The sequence below is a fragment of the Amphiprion ocellaris genome, chromosome 3 (genome assembly GCF_022539595.1).
Source record: "Amphiprion ocellaris isolate individual 3 ecotype Okinawa chromosome 3, ASM2253959v1, whole genome shotgun sequence".
Taxonomy (NCBI): Eukaryota; Metazoa; Chordata; class Actinopteri; family Pomacentridae; genus Amphiprion; species Amphiprion ocellaris.
Genome location: NC_072768.1, coordinates 36265106 through 36283317, shown reverse-complemented (window position 1 = coordinate 36283317; position 18212 = coordinate 36265106). Strand labels below are relative to the sequence as shown.

General features: G+C 37.3%; 1 protein-coding gene across 2 annotated transcripts in view; it reads right to left on the bottom strand.

Moving 5' to 3' along the window:
• The window catches only part of dgkzb (diacylglycerol kinase, zeta b), a 71972-nt gene that overhangs the window by 17600 nt on the left and 36160 nt on the right, over nucleotides 1–18212 (bottom strand). For both annotated transcript variants that reach the window (XM_055009202.1, XM_035941503.2), the window contains 19 exons: nucleotides 16482–16577; nucleotides 14644–14721; nucleotides 14510–14566; nucleotides 14353–14421; nucleotides 13065–13136; nucleotides 12856–12972; nucleotides 11228–11302; nucleotides 10983–11084; nucleotides 8954–9036; nucleotides 7922–7982; nucleotides 7360–7473; nucleotides 6363–6503; nucleotides 6195–6273; nucleotides 4337–4392; nucleotides 4194–4256; nucleotides 2870–2943; nucleotides 2498–2609; nucleotides 1240–1439; nucleotides 34–134 (listed from right to left, as the gene is read on the bottom strand). In XM_055009202.1, coding sequence (XP_054865177.1) covers nucleotides 34–134; nucleotides 1240–1439; nucleotides 2498–2609; nucleotides 2870–2943; nucleotides 4194–4256; nucleotides 4337–4392; nucleotides 6195–6273; nucleotides 6363–6503; nucleotides 7360–7473; nucleotides 7922–7982; nucleotides 8954–9036; nucleotides 10983–11084; nucleotides 11228–11302; nucleotides 12856–12972; nucleotides 13065–13136; nucleotides 14353–14421; nucleotides 14510–14566; nucleotides 14644–14721; nucleotides 16482–16577 — 1750 coding nt within the window. The remainder of the gene's footprint in view (nucleotides 1–33; nucleotides 135–1239; nucleotides 1440–2497; nucleotides 2610–2869; nucleotides 2944–4193; nucleotides 4257–4336; nucleotides 4393–6194; nucleotides 6274–6362; nucleotides 6504–7359; nucleotides 7474–7921; nucleotides 7983–8953; nucleotides 9037–10982; nucleotides 11085–11227; nucleotides 11303–12855; nucleotides 12973–13064; nucleotides 13137–14352; nucleotides 14422–14509; nucleotides 14567–14643; nucleotides 14722–16481; nucleotides 16578–18212) is intronic.

Below are 18212 nucleotides of genomic sequence, written 5' to 3'. Positions count from 1 at the left end.
GCTCCAGTTAAACCTCCGTTAACAGAAACTCACAGGCCTCCTTCAGCTGGTCCTTGTCATAATGCAGAGCCTCATACGCCGCCATGCTGATCCTGTTTACTCTGATCTGCAGCTTCTCAGGAACTGGCTGCTGACTGCACACAAACACACACATATGTTCATTTACACACTGAGCTGAACATGCAGAATAACACTTCGAGGTATAAAACTGTGTCACCTGCAAAGAAAATCTTCACTGATGAATTTGTTCATAATGTAAATATCCAAGGACCAAGAATAGAGTCCTGTGGTTCACCTGACTGATGGTAAGTGGGTTTAACTGAGCAGCAACAGCTTCCTAAGCATGACGCTACACAGTTTGATGCCAGTTAGACTAATGCTAGCTAATTTAGATTAACGCTAATTTGCTTAGAGTACCATTATTCTAATTTAAACTAACGATTGTCTGGGCTACTGTTATCTTGGTTACACTTAAATTATCTTGTTCTGGGAAATGTTAGCTTGTTTAGATTAATGTTATCTTGTTAAGAGTAACATTATCTTGTTTAAGCTAATGTTAGCTTGTTCAGACTAACGTTATCTTTTTTCGGACTAATTTTAGCTTGTTTAGGCAATGTTAGTTTGGTAAGTCACAGCCAGCTTGTTAGTTTAGACTAATGCCATCTTGTTTAGATTGACATTGTCTTGTTTAGACTAGTACTAGTTTGGTTTTACTAACATTAGCTTATTTATACTAATGCCATCTTGTTTAGACAGATTTTTAGATCAACATTATCCTGTTTACAATAATGTTTTCTTAATTAGAAAAGCATTGTCTTGGTTAGACTGACGTTAGCTTGTTTAAATTAACGTTATCTTATTTAGACCAATATTATCTTGCTTAGCCGAATGTTAGCCTGTTTAGACTAATTTGTTTAGACAAATGTTTAATTTAATTAGACTAATTTTAGTCTGTTTACAGTTACACTAGCTTCTTTCGGCTACTGTTAACCTATTTCGACTAACATTAGCTTGTTGCTAACATAGCGATACCTCATAACATAATAAAATTAGTTATAATACATTAATTTGATTGATTTAAAGTTGTTTGGCATCAAATTTTGTAGAATTGTGTAAAGTAAATATTACCAACCACCAATTTTTACCAATTGGTGGCATGGACCTTTAATGAAAGTGTTTTCAGCTGGATCACTGGGACAAATGGAGGGCTATCACTGCTGTCAGCTCAGTGGGTCTTACTCGTTGAGATGGGGCATGGAGATCCTTCTCTTGGCCTTCTGCACCATGTTGGCCTGGTTCCTCAGGTTGATGTGGATGATGGATGGAGCCAGCTTGCAGGGCTCGCCATCCACCTGCATGGGGATGGACTTGAAGGTGGTGAGGGTCACTTCTTTACACTGGTGGAGACGCTCGCCGTGGCCGCCCACCTGCAGCGTGGCCTGCACACAAACAACAACAGGTCGCATCAGGTGGTAACATTTACCTCCGAGCTGAGGGAGGAGGGCGTTTGGATGACATTTATAATGCAGATGAGTGTTCAGAGTGTCTCTGCAGGTTCACCAGGTTCAATTGAACACCTTTTAAGACATTTAACACACACTCACATATTCATTATATGAATAACACCTGTTTATCGAACAGCACTCTACCAAAGCTACACTGTGTCCCGAAAGTTCATTCTCCCCAGAAGAACGAAGCTCAAAGACTGAATAATCAATATAATCAATTTATTCAATAACCAGTATTTCCCCCTTTCACTCTGATCACGGCATTCCGTCTTTCATGCATGGAATGTACGAGGTTCTTGAGTTGTGGACGGTTCTGTCTTCTCCCACTAGAGTTGAGCTGTGTCATGGTGGTCGGTGGTGGATTGGTGAAGATGCGACTGTTCAGGATTCCCCAACAGTTCTCAATTACCCTAACTCTTGGCCATGGCAGCAACGCTTCCAAAATTTGGTTGTGAGTGTAATGCATTTTGGTCAAGCAAGAAATTTATATACTGGGACCTGACAGTTTGACCAGACAAACAACCAAACAGTAGCTGATTGACCAGGTGTAACCAGTTTTGGTGACAAACAATCAAACATGTTGTCCAGTGGGGAGAACAAATTTTTGGGACACGGTGTAGACGAGGTTCCTGACCACGTATGTAACTTTAAGGAAAAGCTGGAATACAGAAATGCTATTTTTTGTCATGCACTGCAGAGCTATTTAGTTGTCAAGGGTAGATCCTGGATTGATTCAAGTATCACAAAACTGACTGCCTCCCTTGGTCACTGTATTAAACAGTAAAAGGCTCCACCTGGTGGGACAACCAGGTACTACAGCTAATTCATGATACTTGAAGTGTGCATATCCTAGAAAAATAGTATCTAGTTGGGGTTCGGTAGCAGCAGATACCTAATTATAAATGACTAAATAGAATTAGGGGCAAAAAAACTTGACAGACATCCTGTTTATGTGGTCTGGTTGCCTGCTGCTGCTGCTGTGAGCTCACCAGAGAAGTCATGGTGAAGCCGATGACTTCGATGCAGCCGTCATCGTGGCGTTGAGGTTCAAAGTCCTGATGCTCGCTGGGGTGACCCCACGGCACGGTGCCGGCACAGTACCTGCAGCAGCAAGAAAAAAGCAATGAAGATTAATATATAAGCAGCTGATTTCTGTTTGATGTCAGTCAACTTTTAAAATGTGAAAATCCCCTGCTTTGGAAACTCATGCTAGTTGAGGGAGTACAAACATTATTGGGAAAGACACCAGCTTCAAATAAATCTAAATCCTCCTTTAAGTAAGTCTAAGCAGATGTAGGTATTTTCCGTCTAGAGAAGTATTTCTATACAGTTATACTGTAGTGCAGGAGGTGAATGAATACCTGGGGATATTGAGGAAGAGCAAACACTGCAGCTTCAGATCCTGAACTTTGGCCGTCAGGTCTGTACCATCACACTGAGGAGGCAGGAAAACACAAACAGATCAGGGCTTCAAATTCTACAGATGTTAGAGGCCTCAAAGGGTGGTGAAACATCGACCAAAGAGTGAATTTTTATTAGGAAATATGGATCCTTCCTTATATATACAGGGTGGGCCATAAGTTTCCATACATAGGAAAATGTATGATGTATATTTTTCTATGTTTCAGATACCCTAGAAGATGTGTTTGACGCTATCTTTGGGGGCCCTTAAAGGCCATGGTGGATCAGGTGAAGATATGAGACATAAATCATCTCAAGGAACGTATCACCAACACCATTACAAGCACAACTTCAACTGGGCTAATGCAAGTTCATCAGCAGTGGAAAACACGTATTAATATGTGTTTTCAAAACAACAGTAATCATATAGAACACATTATATAAATAAAAACGGTTGTCCAACATAAAATGTTTATTTTTCCTATGTATGGAAACTTATGGCCCACCCTGTACACTTCTAGGAACTTTCTGGGGCCATGACACCACCCTTGTTCAAAAACACGGCGATTTTTTTCCATTCCAAGGACTAGTGATTACAAATTAGTTTTATGCTCCAATTTGTATCTGATGGGAACTATTTTGTCTGTTTTCATACTAAATTTCACACCTGTGGGAGTTATATTTCTGGAGATACTGAACCCTTAAAACTATAAAAAATCGAAAATATAAAAAATTCTCGTCTGAAAACATGTGAAACACTCAAAATTCAGCCAAAAATATTTTATAGAACTGTTTTTCGGGATCCCAAACAACAAAAACATAAACTCTGAACAAAATCTTCAACAATAGAGCAACATAACACAGACAGGTCTTTCTATATTCACCCAAAAATCCTCAAAATGACACCAATTATCAACCAGAAACTATAAAATCAGAAGGAATCATTGGTTATCCAATTTTCAGATGGTCCATGAACGCATCATGTGAGACTCGTGGTTCTATCAAGAAAATTAACCAAATCTAAGCTTTAAATTGTGATATTTCATTAAAATTGTACATTTTGAAATAAAATAATTCAAACAAAATAAATGCAAACAGAGAAGCAAGTTGTTGGAAGATACATTCAGCATGGTGAAATATCTTTGCAGAGTGAAAAACAGAATTTGTAGAGGCTGTAAATGTGTACACAGTTAAATATTTTTATAATGTGAAACTTGTATTTTTTGTTTCTTCCTCATTCGGTGCAAAGTTTTATGTGGATTTTCGGTTTCTGTCTGGACTCACCACCACTTTGATGTGCTTGGCGAGGTCTTTGGAGCTCCCTGATAGGAAGTCTGAGAAGGCTGTCTGAAACACACATGTACAAACATCACTGACATGTCCTTATTAACACGGATCAGCAGAACAAGACTGATCGAGACACTCACCCCTGCATAGAACATCTTATTCCTGAAGCGACTGTTGAACTTCTCTGGGTTCGCCTCTGAAAACACCAAAGCAACAGTCAGACGGTGCATTAAAGCCATTAAACACAGAATAATAACCTTCCTGCTTACATTTCCATCCATCATGCGGTTTCTCGGTTTCATTATATGAGATTTTAATTTGATTAGATGCATGTTTATTGATCCCCTGCAGGCTGATGGGGTCACGGAGCAGCAGAGGGAAGGAGGCAGATAAGAACAGAGCGAACACAGCAGCAGCTTTTTAGAAAACATGACGAATAATTACAGCAGTGAGGATCCTGTGTTATACAAACTGAGAGAAGCTTAAAGACATGAGATGAAGGTGCAACCTGCCAAAAACAGGTATAAAGGGTCATAATAATTATAATAACTGGAGCCAATCAGAGCTCTGCAGGTGGAATCTCTGCCTAATATCTGGTTTTACTGTAGTTGCTGCTTGATGAACAGAAGAAAAGGTTCATTCCTTCCTTGCTTGTAGTTGGAAGTTGCCTGTGGTTGTTTTGTGCCTCTTTGTGGTTGTTTTACGTCTCATCATGCATCTCATTTCGTCTCTTCTTTTGCTTCTCTTTCTAACAGGAAGTTTCACCACTAACTAGCCGACCGCAGAGAGAAACAAGTCTGTGGTTGTTTGTTGTCATTTATTTTGTATTTTGATAGTTTCGCATCTCACTTTGCATCTCTGTGTCATAATTCTGCATCTCACTTTGTGCCATTTTGAGGTTCTTCTGTCACTTGTTTAGTGTCTCTTTTTGCACCTCTTTGTCTCTATGTTTTGTCTCATTTTGCATCTTTTTGCCTCCATGTTTTTTCTCATTTTGCACCTCTTTGTCTCCATGTTTCGTCTCCTTTTGCACCTTTCTGTCTCCATGATTAGTCTAATTTTGCACCTCATTGTCACGTTTCATCTCATTTTGCACCTCTTTTGTTGTTGACTTTTTGTTGTCATTTTGTGACTCATTCTGTGCCTCATTTTCCATCTCTTTGTCAGCATTTTGCATCTTACGTTTTCGTTGTCATTCTGCATCTTGTTTTTTATCTTGTTTTGTGTGTCTTTGGCTGACCACCAAGAGAAACAAAACAAATATGTGATTGTTGTCATTTATTTTGCATTTCTGATAGTTTCGCATCTCATTCTTTGCCTTTGTTGTCATTCTGAGGATCTTTTATGCCACTTGAATCAATGTTTTGTCTCATTTTGCACCTTTGTCCTCAAGTTTTGTCTTATTTTGCACCTCTCTATCCAAATGTTTCGTCTAATTTTGCACCTCTTTGTCCCCATATTTTGTCTCATTTTGCACCTCTTTTGTTGTTTTTATTTGTCTCATTTTGTGACTCATTCTGTACTTTCTTTTGCATCTCTTTGTCAGCATTTTGCATCTTGTTTTGCGTTTTGGTTGTCATTTTGCATCTTGTTTTTTGTCTTGTTTTGTGTCTCTTTGGAGACATTTTGCGACTTGTTTAGTGTCCTGTTTTGCATCACTTTGTTGTCATTTTTGTGTCCTTCTTTGTTTCATTTTGTGTCTTGTTTTTCATGTCTTCATGGTTATTCTAAATCTAGTTTTGTATCCTACTTTGTCTGTTTGACAATAGACTGTTGACTCCTGCAGCTTGATTTTCATGTAAATTTGTGCATTTTGCGTCTTGTTTTTCATTTTCTTTATGGTCATTTTTGACAAAATGCTTTGTCTTGTTTTGCATCTCTGTCAGTAATTTCCATCTCGTTTTGTGTCTCATTTTTCTTGTCTTCATGGTAATTTTGTGGCTAATTCTGCATCTTGTTTTGTTCACATAAAACCTGTGCTGGTGTGAGTCTACTGACCTCTGGATTCATGGAAGCCCAGTGTGACGTGAGCGTCGAAGCCCAGACTGAAGTAGTTGTTGAAGACGTCGATGGGAAGCTGAGAGACGGCAGCAGAACAAACATGTTTACAGTGTTTGAAGCTTCATCTGGCTCGGTTTCTGTTATTCCAGCAGATGTTAATCTAACCTTGTCTGTCTGATGCTCATCCCTCTCCTCGGTTCGGGCCTCTGGATTCGCCTCCACGTTCAGGTTCCACCGGTCCAGCTGGACGATGTTTCCATCCTCCACATGTGAGAGGATCTTTGTGATGGGTTCATCAGTGTAGCCCTGATGGAGGACGACAGAGTGAGTCTAAAACTGACTGGTCTGCTTCTGAAATACCTCGGTGACATTCTGGACTGTAGTCTCGACCTCCCCGACTTTTATTTTAATTTTATATTTTTATTTTGTTTGAGCACTTCAATTTCACCACCGTGTCACTTAAGAATAAAACTGTGGTCAACTTTGATAAATTACAAAATGGGACAAAAACATCGACTATCATGTTCACCCTTCATTATCATGAAGTCTGAAGATCCAAAACTTTTGTGCAGAATGGAGCCTGCCGACTTCATCCCCATCAATTACATTACTTCAGTTCAGTTAAACTGCAGTCAAGTTCAAGTCAAACTCACGTCAAACTCCAAATTAAACTACAGTTTAACTAAAGTTAAATTCCAGTTGAACTCCAGTCAAACTTCAAACTCCATTCAAACTCAAGTGAAACTCTTGTTAAACATCAGTTAAACTCCAATTAAACCCTGATAAAACTCTAGATGAACTACAGTCAAACTTCAATCAAAGTTCAACCACATTCCAGTTAAACTTTAAAGTCCAACTAAACACCAGTTAAGCTCCAGTTAAACTCTAGTAAACATCCAGATAAACTTCAGTTTAGCTCCAGTTACACTCCAGTTAAACTCCAGCTTAACTCTAGTTAATCTCCAGCAAACTTCAATCAAATTTCAACCAAACTCCAGTTAAACATCAGTTCAAGTCCAGCTAAACTCCAGTTAATCTCCAGTTAAACTAGTTAAACTGTAATTAAACTCTAATAAACCTACAGACAAACTCCAAATAACTCCAGTTTAACTCTAGTTAAACTCCAGTTAACCTCCAGCAGTTAAGCTCCAGTTAAACTCACCCCTCCCCAGTTAAGGGTCCTGGCCAGGTCGTTCCCAGTCCCCAGAGGGAGGATGCCGACAGGAGGCTGAGGACGGAGCTTCAGCTGGTCCAGAACCGACAGGATCCAGCCCACCTGAACAAAAACAGACTTTCTTTCATTTTCCATTTCTTTAATCTCTACTGAATGTGAATGGAACAAATGTCACACTGATTACTGAAAAACTACAACCAATAACCAACTTTATTTTTATTGGAAGATGCAAAGTTATTCTGTTCAGTTTACAGTCAAACAAAACAGAGAAAAGCGTCACATTGAAGTAACTAGAAACACTAATGGTTTGTTGTTTAAAAATATCGTTAAATGTGATTAATTTTCTCAACTGCTAATTAAATATTGACTCAAATAGTGTTGTAGCGTGAGCTGAAACAAAAGGATTACATGCATAAGAGTGCATAAGTTTCAGTAACTATGCATGTAAAAAGGAAGATTCAAGAAACAGAAGAACCAAGGGAATGAAAAGTTTAAAACAAATAAATAACAACAGCTACAGAAGACTGTTGGTGTATTTATGTAGACTCACCGTCCCGTCTCCTCCACAGGCCAGGATCCTCAGGTTGGGCACTTTGGCATATAACTCCAACCTGCAGGAAACACAAAGCAGAAACTGAGATAAATCCTGAGCCAGCAGGAAAAACTGGAACATGTGTGGATGAAGGTGAACTTTGGGAAGTTATTTAAAAATGAAAAGTGGGGTTCCTCAAGGCTCCGTGTTTAGGCCCCTTCATTTCTCCAAGCTTACATGAATTTTAATTAAGAAAACAGCTACATTTCTTAGCAAAACTGTTCAGATTACTCAGATTTTTAGAAACAGGTGACTCTGGTGTATCGAACAAATTCAGCAAAACATTAAAAAACTGAAATAACTGACTTTAGACCGGAAGAACTATTAAAAATAGTTCAGCTCCAGTTAAACTAGTAAAAGTCCTGTTAAAGTCTAATCACACTCCGGTGAAACTCCAGTAAAATTCCAGTCAAATTTCAATCAAATTTCAGTCATACTCAAGCCAAACTCCAGTTAAACTCCAATTAACCTCCAGTTGAACGCCAAATAAACTCCAGTTAAACTCAAACTCAGCTCCAGTAAAGCTAAAGTTAAACTAGTTAAACTCCAGTTAAACTCTAATTAAATTCTAATAAAACTCAGGTATAACTCAACATAAAATCACATGTGGGGTTCCTCAAGGCACCGTTCTTGGGCCCCTTTACTTCTTCAAGTTTACATGAATTGTAATTAAGAAAACAGTTAAATTTCATATCAGAACTGTGCAGATGATGCAGATTTTTAGAAGCAGGTGACTCTGCTCCATCAAACCAAGTCAGCTAAACAATAATAAAACTCAATATAATTGCCTTTGTACCAGAAGAACTATTAAAAAGTAGTGTTTAGCTTCATTCACTAGCATTCAAAACAGATCCTCTCTTATCTGCTTTGAGACACATTCATGGGACTGAAGTTTCTCCATGATGGCCAGATTCGCTTCATTTCTGGGTCATTATTTAGGCTGCAGATGGAGAAATGGGGAAGTTCGGGGGTTATTGTAGGTGATCTTACCCCTCTTTTGGACCTCCCTTCGTCAGGTCAAACACCTGCCGAGGGTTCAGGTACCACATGAAGGACTGGATGAGCTTTGCTCCCTGGAAGAAAAGAAAACAGAGATTCAAACTGCTTGAAGTGAACAATAAAAACAGAAACATCCTGGGTCTTTTTTCCTATTTTCATTATGTAGAGTGTCTCAATCAGACACGTTTGCCAATAACTAAAAATACAATATTGGGCTATAAAAAACAGAAGTATCAGGTCTTTCCATTACAACCAAAGTCTCAAATGTTTGGATTTCAGTTGAGGTTTTAGGTGCAGAAGTCGATGCTTATTTGTTGACATATTCCCTACATTTTTCCCAGATGTTCAGTATATTTTACCATCTTTCTGCAGCTGTTGTTTCCATCAGATTTTTCATCTTTTTACCGTCTATGCACCAACACAACACAAAGATTTTATGGCTCGTTTGTTTTATTCTGCTGACCTTGTGAAGCACTTTGTAAGCTGGAGTTTGAGAAGTGCTCTTTAAATAACAATATTATTATTGCTTTACTTTCTTTGGCTTAATGAACAATACCTGAGCAGTTAATGGCTTAAATCAAAGAAGGCACTTACAGAGCAGTAAATGTAGCATAAAGCACTATATTGAGTGCACGTGTTTTTAAAAATAAAGACTACAGCCTTGAATGTGCACTCTATAAAAATACAGAGGAAGGTTTGAAGGATTGCATTCTATTTCATTTATGAATTCTCACTGGTTTAATCATTAATTATTTTGCAGATTCTTCCCCAAAATATTTTTATTGTCCTGCTTTTCCAGGTTTCTTTTTGTGAGAACGCATTCAGTATTTTCTTATTCGGTTACATTTTAAATGAGGCTTCTATATCTCGGTATGTTCAGAGTTTAAATATAGGTCGAAAAAATTAATGAATGCACCTATAAACAGCTAATTATCACTGATTTTTAGCACGAAAGTTACTAATCATTTTGTTGTAAACACTAGCGTGCACTCCAGTTAAATTATAGTCTAACTCTAATTACACTCCTGTTAAACTCCAGTTACACTTCAGTTAAAGTTAAGCTGTAGTTAAATTTCTGTCCAACTCCTGTTTAATTCCAGCTAAATTCCAGCTAAACTCCAGTTAAACTATTTACACTTCAGTTAAACTCTGCTAAAACTCCAGTCAAACTCCAGTTAAAGTTAAAATCCAATTAAATTCTAATAAAAATTTGCTAAAACTCCAGAAAAACTACACATAAACTCCAGTTAAATTCCAGTTTAACTACAATTAAACTACAGTTAAGCTCCAGATAAAATCTAATTAAACAACATTTAAATTCCAGTTAAACCCCAGTTTAGCTCCAGTTAAATGCCAATTTAACTCCAATAAAAATTTGCTAAAACTCCAGAAAAACTCCACATAAACTCCAGTTTAACTCCGCTAAAATTCCAGATAAACTTCAGTTAAACTCCAGTTAAACTCCAGTTAAACTCCAGTTTAGCTCCAGTTAAACTCCAGTTTAACTCCAGTTACACTCCAATTAAACTCTAATAATAATTTGCAGACAAATTCCAGATAAAATCCAGTTAAACACCAGTTAAACTACATTTAAATTCTGGTTAAACTCCAGTTTAGCTCCAGATAAACTCCAGTTCAGCTCCAGTTATCATAACTAACTAATCATTTTGTTGTAAACACTAGTGTGCACATATCAGAGGACAGAAACAGTATTAGTATCTGTATATATGTATTAAACTACACATATGGCTGCATATTAATTGCAAATAAAGACATATTTTCAATGGAATTTGAATCCAGAAAGTATTACTAAGAGGCAGTATTACTTAAATCTGAGTACAACCTCAAGGAACAAAGTCTAGAATTCAATAATCTAATAAATGGAGGTGAGTTACATCAGTTTGTCTCCTCTTTCAGATGCATTTTGAACACTATTTTGAGAAATTCCATTAGGAAAATCAACATTAAGCTGTAAAAATCTGAGTATAAAAGAGAATTTCAAAGAAGAGCGGTAAACTACCTGGTTGCCGCCACTCTTTGGGTTCACAAACACCAGCAGAGGCTTCATGAGCTGAGAGGGAACCGGCTTCACCAGGAAGGGCTTCCAGCGGCCATCCTGAACCTGAGACAGAAATCCTGGTCGTATCAGATCTGGAACTGCTGATTAAATGCACTAAGCAACACAGTGTTGAGGCTCCACCAGCTGCTAAGATGCAACAACAACATTTAAACCCAGTGATGGGTGTTTTATCGTCTCCTCCTCACCTCTGCTCCCTTCTTGCTCGACTTGTTGCACTTCAGCGATGTCCTTTTCTTCTTTTTACTGGACTTCAGAGATGTCTGCAGAGAAACAAACGCTAAAAACTAAATTTAAAGAGTCTAAATTCTATGATTTCAGCTTCTGAAGTTAGAATATGTTCTACTTTTCTGTCTTTGTACAAAACAACATCATTGATCTTGAGCTTTGGGAAGCACTAGTCGACATTTTTCACCATTTTTAAGACGTTTTATGAACCAAACGACTGATGTTGTGAAGTGGAAGCTTCTTAAATGAATCCAGAGAGACTCCATTCAGAACTCTGCTCATTTACTGAACATTAAACGCTGCAGCTACAGAACAACACTCCTCATACTTTCCGCAGGACTGTTACTTCCTGTTCACTTCAAAAATAAAAGCACATGAAATACATGCACTTCATGTTATTGCATGCACATGAACTTATCAAAATAAAATCATTTCTCTTTCACTGTATTTAACATGAATGAATAAATATTTTAACTGTATAAATGTACGAATTTTAGCATTTAAACTAAAATAATTCACAAAAAGTAACTGATTAATCCAGAAAGTAATCAACAGTTAAATCATTACATCAGATTTATGTTTGCAGACAGAGACATGGTTTCAAAGCTCCCATATTTTCAGCAAACTATTGACAGTTTTACGTCCCCAGAATGTGTCCTTTAATTTTCCGCTCCAAACACCAAAAAGATAATTTTTTAAATATGACTTTCTAACTCCTGGTTTCAGTGTTTGTAGCTGTTGCTGTCCCCGCCTCCTTCAGGAAGAAGACTCTCTCTGTGTCCATAATTGTCAGGACACAGGGAGACCAGAGGACTTTCTATCACTTTTTTCTCTCTGAGTGATCATTTTTAAGAAAATACTTCACGTGTTTACTGAGTTTGTCTGATATCATAAAATTAAGTGTTTTAGCTGCAGAGTAGCAGCTTAGAAATAGCGCTGACTCGACTGCTGGTTAACATTTAGCTAAAAATGATGCATATCAGTCACTATTTCAACAGAAACAGAAAAATATGTCAATAGAAACAGCTTTATTGTGAATTTGGCTGTATTAAATGCAGTTTATGTGAGCACAGAGAGCTGGAGAGAAGCCAACAGTTGTAAACAACAGCTAGTTTAGTTTGAACTGAAGACAACAGTAACCACTCAGTCCTTTTTTATTGCTGCAAATTAAAGTTTCCACCATCTTTAAATGTGCTTTAGCCTTACAGTTTCCACAGCGCTCTGACCTGTGGACATACCATCAAAGCTAATGTTAGCCACATTAGCTTCCCAACATGCTAAAACTAAAAATTGTCCTGCTGTTATTGGGACAGTGCTGTCAATAATCAAAGTAATCCACTGGGTGTTGCATGAAGACTGTTGTTCACTCTTACAGCTAAAAAGCAGAACATCTGGTGAGCTTTGAGACATTTTAGAGTTTAGCAGAAGCAGCTCTATAAAGTAAATCAACCTGGTGGACTGAGAGGCAGCTGCTCATTCTGACCTGGACAACCATTGGTTAGGTAGCTGGTATGTAGATCACTAAAACTCTTATTGTGTGGTAAATCTGGGAGTCCATCTAGTCGTGTGGAGACTTGAGTTCACTTACCTGCGGCCGTCGGACCCTGATGATCCAGGTGGGAGGGATGATGACGGCAGCGTGAGCTCCCAGAGAGCAGCACTCCTCGATCTGCTGCAGCATGAAGCACGTCACCTTGTTGTGGTACTGAAACGCAGACAGGAAGTGACATCACTGTGACGTGGAAACAGACAGGAAGTCACCTTCTCCATGAACAACAGTTTAAAACATGAACTCACCGCCTGTTTGCACCACGAGCAGCTGATGGCGACGATCTCTTTGCTGTGAAATGAAAACTTCTGCTGGAAGCCCTGTTGATGAGAGACAGTTTGATTAGTTTTAGCCATAAAATAATAATAAATAGTTTAAAAAGTTGACTTCAACAGCAACAAAGTCATTTTCATCCAAAAATATCCAAACAAATGAGTTTGCATCAGAAATCACAACTTTTTTTGTCACTTTTTGGTCGTCATTTATGATTATTTTACATTAGAAACACAATAAAATGTTTGAATTCAGTAGATAATGACAATTATTTTTAATGTTTAATGACCCATTTCTAACGAACATTAAAAAAAATGTTTATTTAAATTTAGCATTTTAGCGTATCTATTAATGTAGCAGGTAATAGTCCTAAAGTTATAGTGTAGTAAAGTCAAAATGTATTAATATTAATAATATAAAAATTATAATAATAATATTAACATATGATTTAAATTGATCAATTTTAGCCTATTTATCAATGTATACAGGTAATAATATTAAAGTTAGTGTCTTAAAATTACAATATATTAATAATACAACTTATTTATATTTATTGAACTTATATATTATTTTATTTTAACTTATATTATATTATATATGAAGTTAAAATATATGAATATCATAATATTAATAGTACATTAATATATTATATATATAATAATGATTGCATATGATTTAAATTGATCCATTTCAGCCTATTTATCAATGTATACAGGTAATAATTACAGTCATACTGTAGTCAAGTTATACTATTTTAATATTTTAATATTAATGATACATTATTATTGTTATTATTAATATATGATAGAGTAACTCTAACTCTATGATGATGATGATAATTATTATTATAATTATTATTATTATTAATTGAACCACTTTATCCTATTTATCATTGTATACAGTAATAATTCTAAATGTTAGTGTAGTAAAATTAGAACAAATTAATATTACAATTTATTAACATTTACTTAGCTTATATTGTATATAGACTTATATCAACATTATAATATTAATAGCACATGCATATATAATATAAATATATATTTAAAAATATCACTAAAATCGATAAATTTTAGCCTATTTATCAATATATACAGGTATAATTGTAAAGATATACTGTAGTAAAGTTATAGTATATTATGAAGCAGTACAGCTTGTTTGTGCTGGGTTCTTTTTTATTCCATGTGTTTGTTTTGCAGACTTATGTTCTACTAAAACTATAAAACTAGATAAAGTGAGGACAGACAGTAAATTAAGTCTCACCTTCCCACACTGTCGACACTTCCCAGTCTGCCGCCTTCTGTGGACCCAGTGGTGTCGAACAACGTTGGGCTGGAAAACAACACATTTGTCAGACAGATTGTAAATCATCCCAGGGGGATTAATAATGATCATCCTGTGGATTAAATCAGGTACTGACCTCTCGAATGGCTCGAGATCCTGGTTCCCTGAACGACGGTTTGCACCTGAAATTAATCTGAACACAAAGAAGAGATGCTGTGAGGAAAAACAGGAGGGAAAACCTGAGAATAAAGCTGTTGATGCACAGTTTACCTTCTCTAGCTGCTCCATGCACATGGTGTGCACCGATATCTTGCATCCAGCACATTTCTTCCTTGCGACGGACTTTTGCTGCAGAACACAACAACAGATTTACTGCAAAAAAAACCGCCTGCTACTGTAAAAAGTATTCAACCCCCTGGAAGTTTCCTCTGAGTAACTGTGCAAAAAAGACACTATTGAGGGAGGCCATCAAGACACCTGTGACTCCTCTGAAGGAGTTACAACTTTTAAAACAACTGTTGTCTGTTCTTCACCCGTCAAAACTTTATGTTAGACAAAGTAGCTCCTATTAGATCTGGACTAGAATTCACCAGAAGACATGTGGAGACTCTGACGTCAACTGGAAGTAGACTCTTTAATTTGATGAGCTCAAAATTGAGCTTTGCAACTCTCAGACTAGATGCTATTTTGGTGGACACCAAATGTACATCATCACAAACACATCATCCTCATTGTGAAGCATGGTGGTGGCAGCATCATGATGTGAAACATGGTGGTAGCAACATCATGATGTGAAGCATGGTGGTGGCAGCATCATGATGTGAAACATGGTGGTGGCAGCATCATGACGTGAAGCACGGTGGTGGCAGCATCATGATGTGAAGCATGGTGGTGGCAGCATCATGATGTGAAGCATGGTGGTGGCAGCATCATGATGTGAAGCATGGTGGTGGCAGCATCATGATGTGAAGCACGGTGGTGGCAGCATCATGATGTGAAGCACGGTGGTGGCAGCATCATGATGTGAAGCACGGTGGTGGCAGCATCATGATGTGAAGCACGGTGGTGGCAGCATCATGATGTGAAGCACGGTGGTGGCAGCATCATGATGTGAAGCACGGTGGTGGCAGCATCATGATGTGAAGCACGGTGGTGGCAGCATCATGATGTGAAACACGGTGGTGGCAGCATCATGATGTGAAGCACGGTGGTGGCAGCATCATGATGTGAAGCACGGTGGTGGCAGCATCATGATGTGAAGCACGATGGTGGCAGCATCATGATGTGAAGCACGGTGGTAGCAGCATCATGATGTGAAGCACGGTGGTGGCAGCATCATGATGTGAAGCACGATGGTGGCAGCATCATGATGTGAAGCACGGTGGTGGCAGCATCATGATGTGAAGCACGGTGGTGGCAGCATCATGATGTGAAGCACGGTGGTGGCAGCATCATGATGTGAAGCACGATGGTGGCAGCATCATGATGTGAAGCACGGTGGTGGCAGCATCATGATGTGAAGCACGGTGGTGGCAGCATCATAATGTGAAACATGGTGGTGGCAGCATCATGATGTGAAGCATGGTGGTGGCAGCATCATGATGTGAAGCACGGTGGTGGCAGCATCATAATGTGAAACATGGTGGTGGCAGCATCATGATGTGAAGCATGGTAGTGGCAGCATCATAATGTGAAACATGGTGGTGGCAGCATCATGATGTGAATAATGATGGTGGTATGCTTCCATGATGATGAGAATTTGATGTTGAAAAACAGTAAAAGGTGGAAACTTCCAATACATTTTATAGGTACTGTATACTGGACCCAGTTTTTATACAGCCAACATTTTAAAAGAGTTTATCAGCTGTAATTAACGACTTTATTAGTGGTTAATTTATCAACGATTAATGATTTACAGGTGTAATATTGGCTCCAGCTTTGTTTTTTAGTGCTTTATTGTGGTAAATGCAGCTTTAATGACCTGAGCTTCAGGAAATCCAGACCACAATCCATCACAAACTCATTATTAACATTAAGTGCTGCAGATTAATTGTTGGTTTAATCCTTTACTAGCTCAAACAAACACTCCGACCAGCCGTTGGACTCACCAGAGACTTGGCGATGCAGTATTGCTCTCCAACGTAGCAGAAATCTCCAGAGCCGCTGGTCTCAAACCAGATGTGGTCTCCAAACTGAGCATTATCCTGCAACAAGAAAACAAAGAAATTGTTTTAACCACAACACACCTGCAAGAAATGTTCATTAAATGTTTAAAAAACAAAATAAACCATTCATTTCAAACATATTCAGACAGATATTTTCTCCATCCTCTCTTATTTATCGCAAACATCCGTCATATGTTCTATTGACAGAGCTGCAGCTTAAAACTCACATGTGACTAAAAGCAAGTTATTATTATTATTGTATATTTTTATAATATATATTTTCCTCCTCCATGACAGTAAACTGAATATCTTCGAAGAAAACATATTTTAAGGCGTTGTCTTGCTTTAGACCAGGGGTGTCAAACTCTTCTTAGTTCAACCCAGTTTGATCTCAAGTGGGCCGGACCAGTAAAATCACAGCATAATAACCTGTAAATAAACACAATTTTCCACATTTTTCCTTTGTTTTAGTACAACAAAAAGTACATTCTGAAAACATTCACATTTAAGGAATTATCTTTTTACAAAACATCATGAACAACCTGAAATTTTTAAAGAAAAATAAATTCAATTTCAGCAATATTATCCCTCAGTTTATCATTTACACATTACAACTTAGAGATCACAGAGTGTCTACAAAGGAACACAACATTTAGTCACATCTGGAACTGAGTCAAATAGTGTTTTACTTAATGATCAAAACAACGAAAGTCAGACAAAAAGACAAAAAATAACAAAACAAGACGAGACGCAAAATGACAAAAATGAGACACAAACGACAAATAATGAGACAAATGATGCAAAACATAACAAAAAAGACTCAAAAATTTGACAAAAAAGCTACAAAATGGACAAAAAATGGACAAATGACAAAAACGAGGCAAAAAATGACAAAAGCGAGAAACAAAATAACAAAAAAATAGACAAGACAAGCGAGATAAAAAAAACACAAAACGACACAAACAATGCTCAAGACAAGTAATAAAGTGAAACATAAATGAAAAAAATAAGACAAAAAACACAAGCGAGACAAAAATGAGACAAAACGACAAAAATATGAGACAAACGACAAGTCAGACAAAAAAAACAACAAAAATAAGATGAAATATGACAATAACGAGGCACAAAAAGATGAAAGAACAATGAACAATCTAGCATTTTACTCCAAACAACTTGTCATGGTCTAGAAATTATTTTAAATTTATAGTTTTACTAATTTACAATCTGCAGTTAATGTCTTCTCTGTAATTTTTTACTCTTTACAAAGTCGGGCCGGATTGGAGCCTCTGGAGGGCCGGTTTTGGCCCACAGGCCTCATGTTTGACACCAGTGGTTTAGATTAACCCTCCTGTTGTCCTCATTTACGGGCACCAAAAAATCTTGCTTTCTTGCCTGAAAAAAATTCAAAAATTTAGCAAATAAATTCCCCAAATTTCTGAAAATTTGCAAAACCTTCAGGAAGAAAATTCCAATAATTCCTTAAAATTTTCCCTTAAAAGTTTTATTTAAAAAAAAACAAAAAACAAAAAAAACCACTACTTTGGCAAGAAAATTCTTGTAAATATTTTCAAAAAATGAGTAAAAATCTTCCAAACAAATCAGTAAAAATATCTAAAGTTATTACATATATATCAGTAAAACTTCTGATATTTTCTTAAGAACATTCCCAAAAAA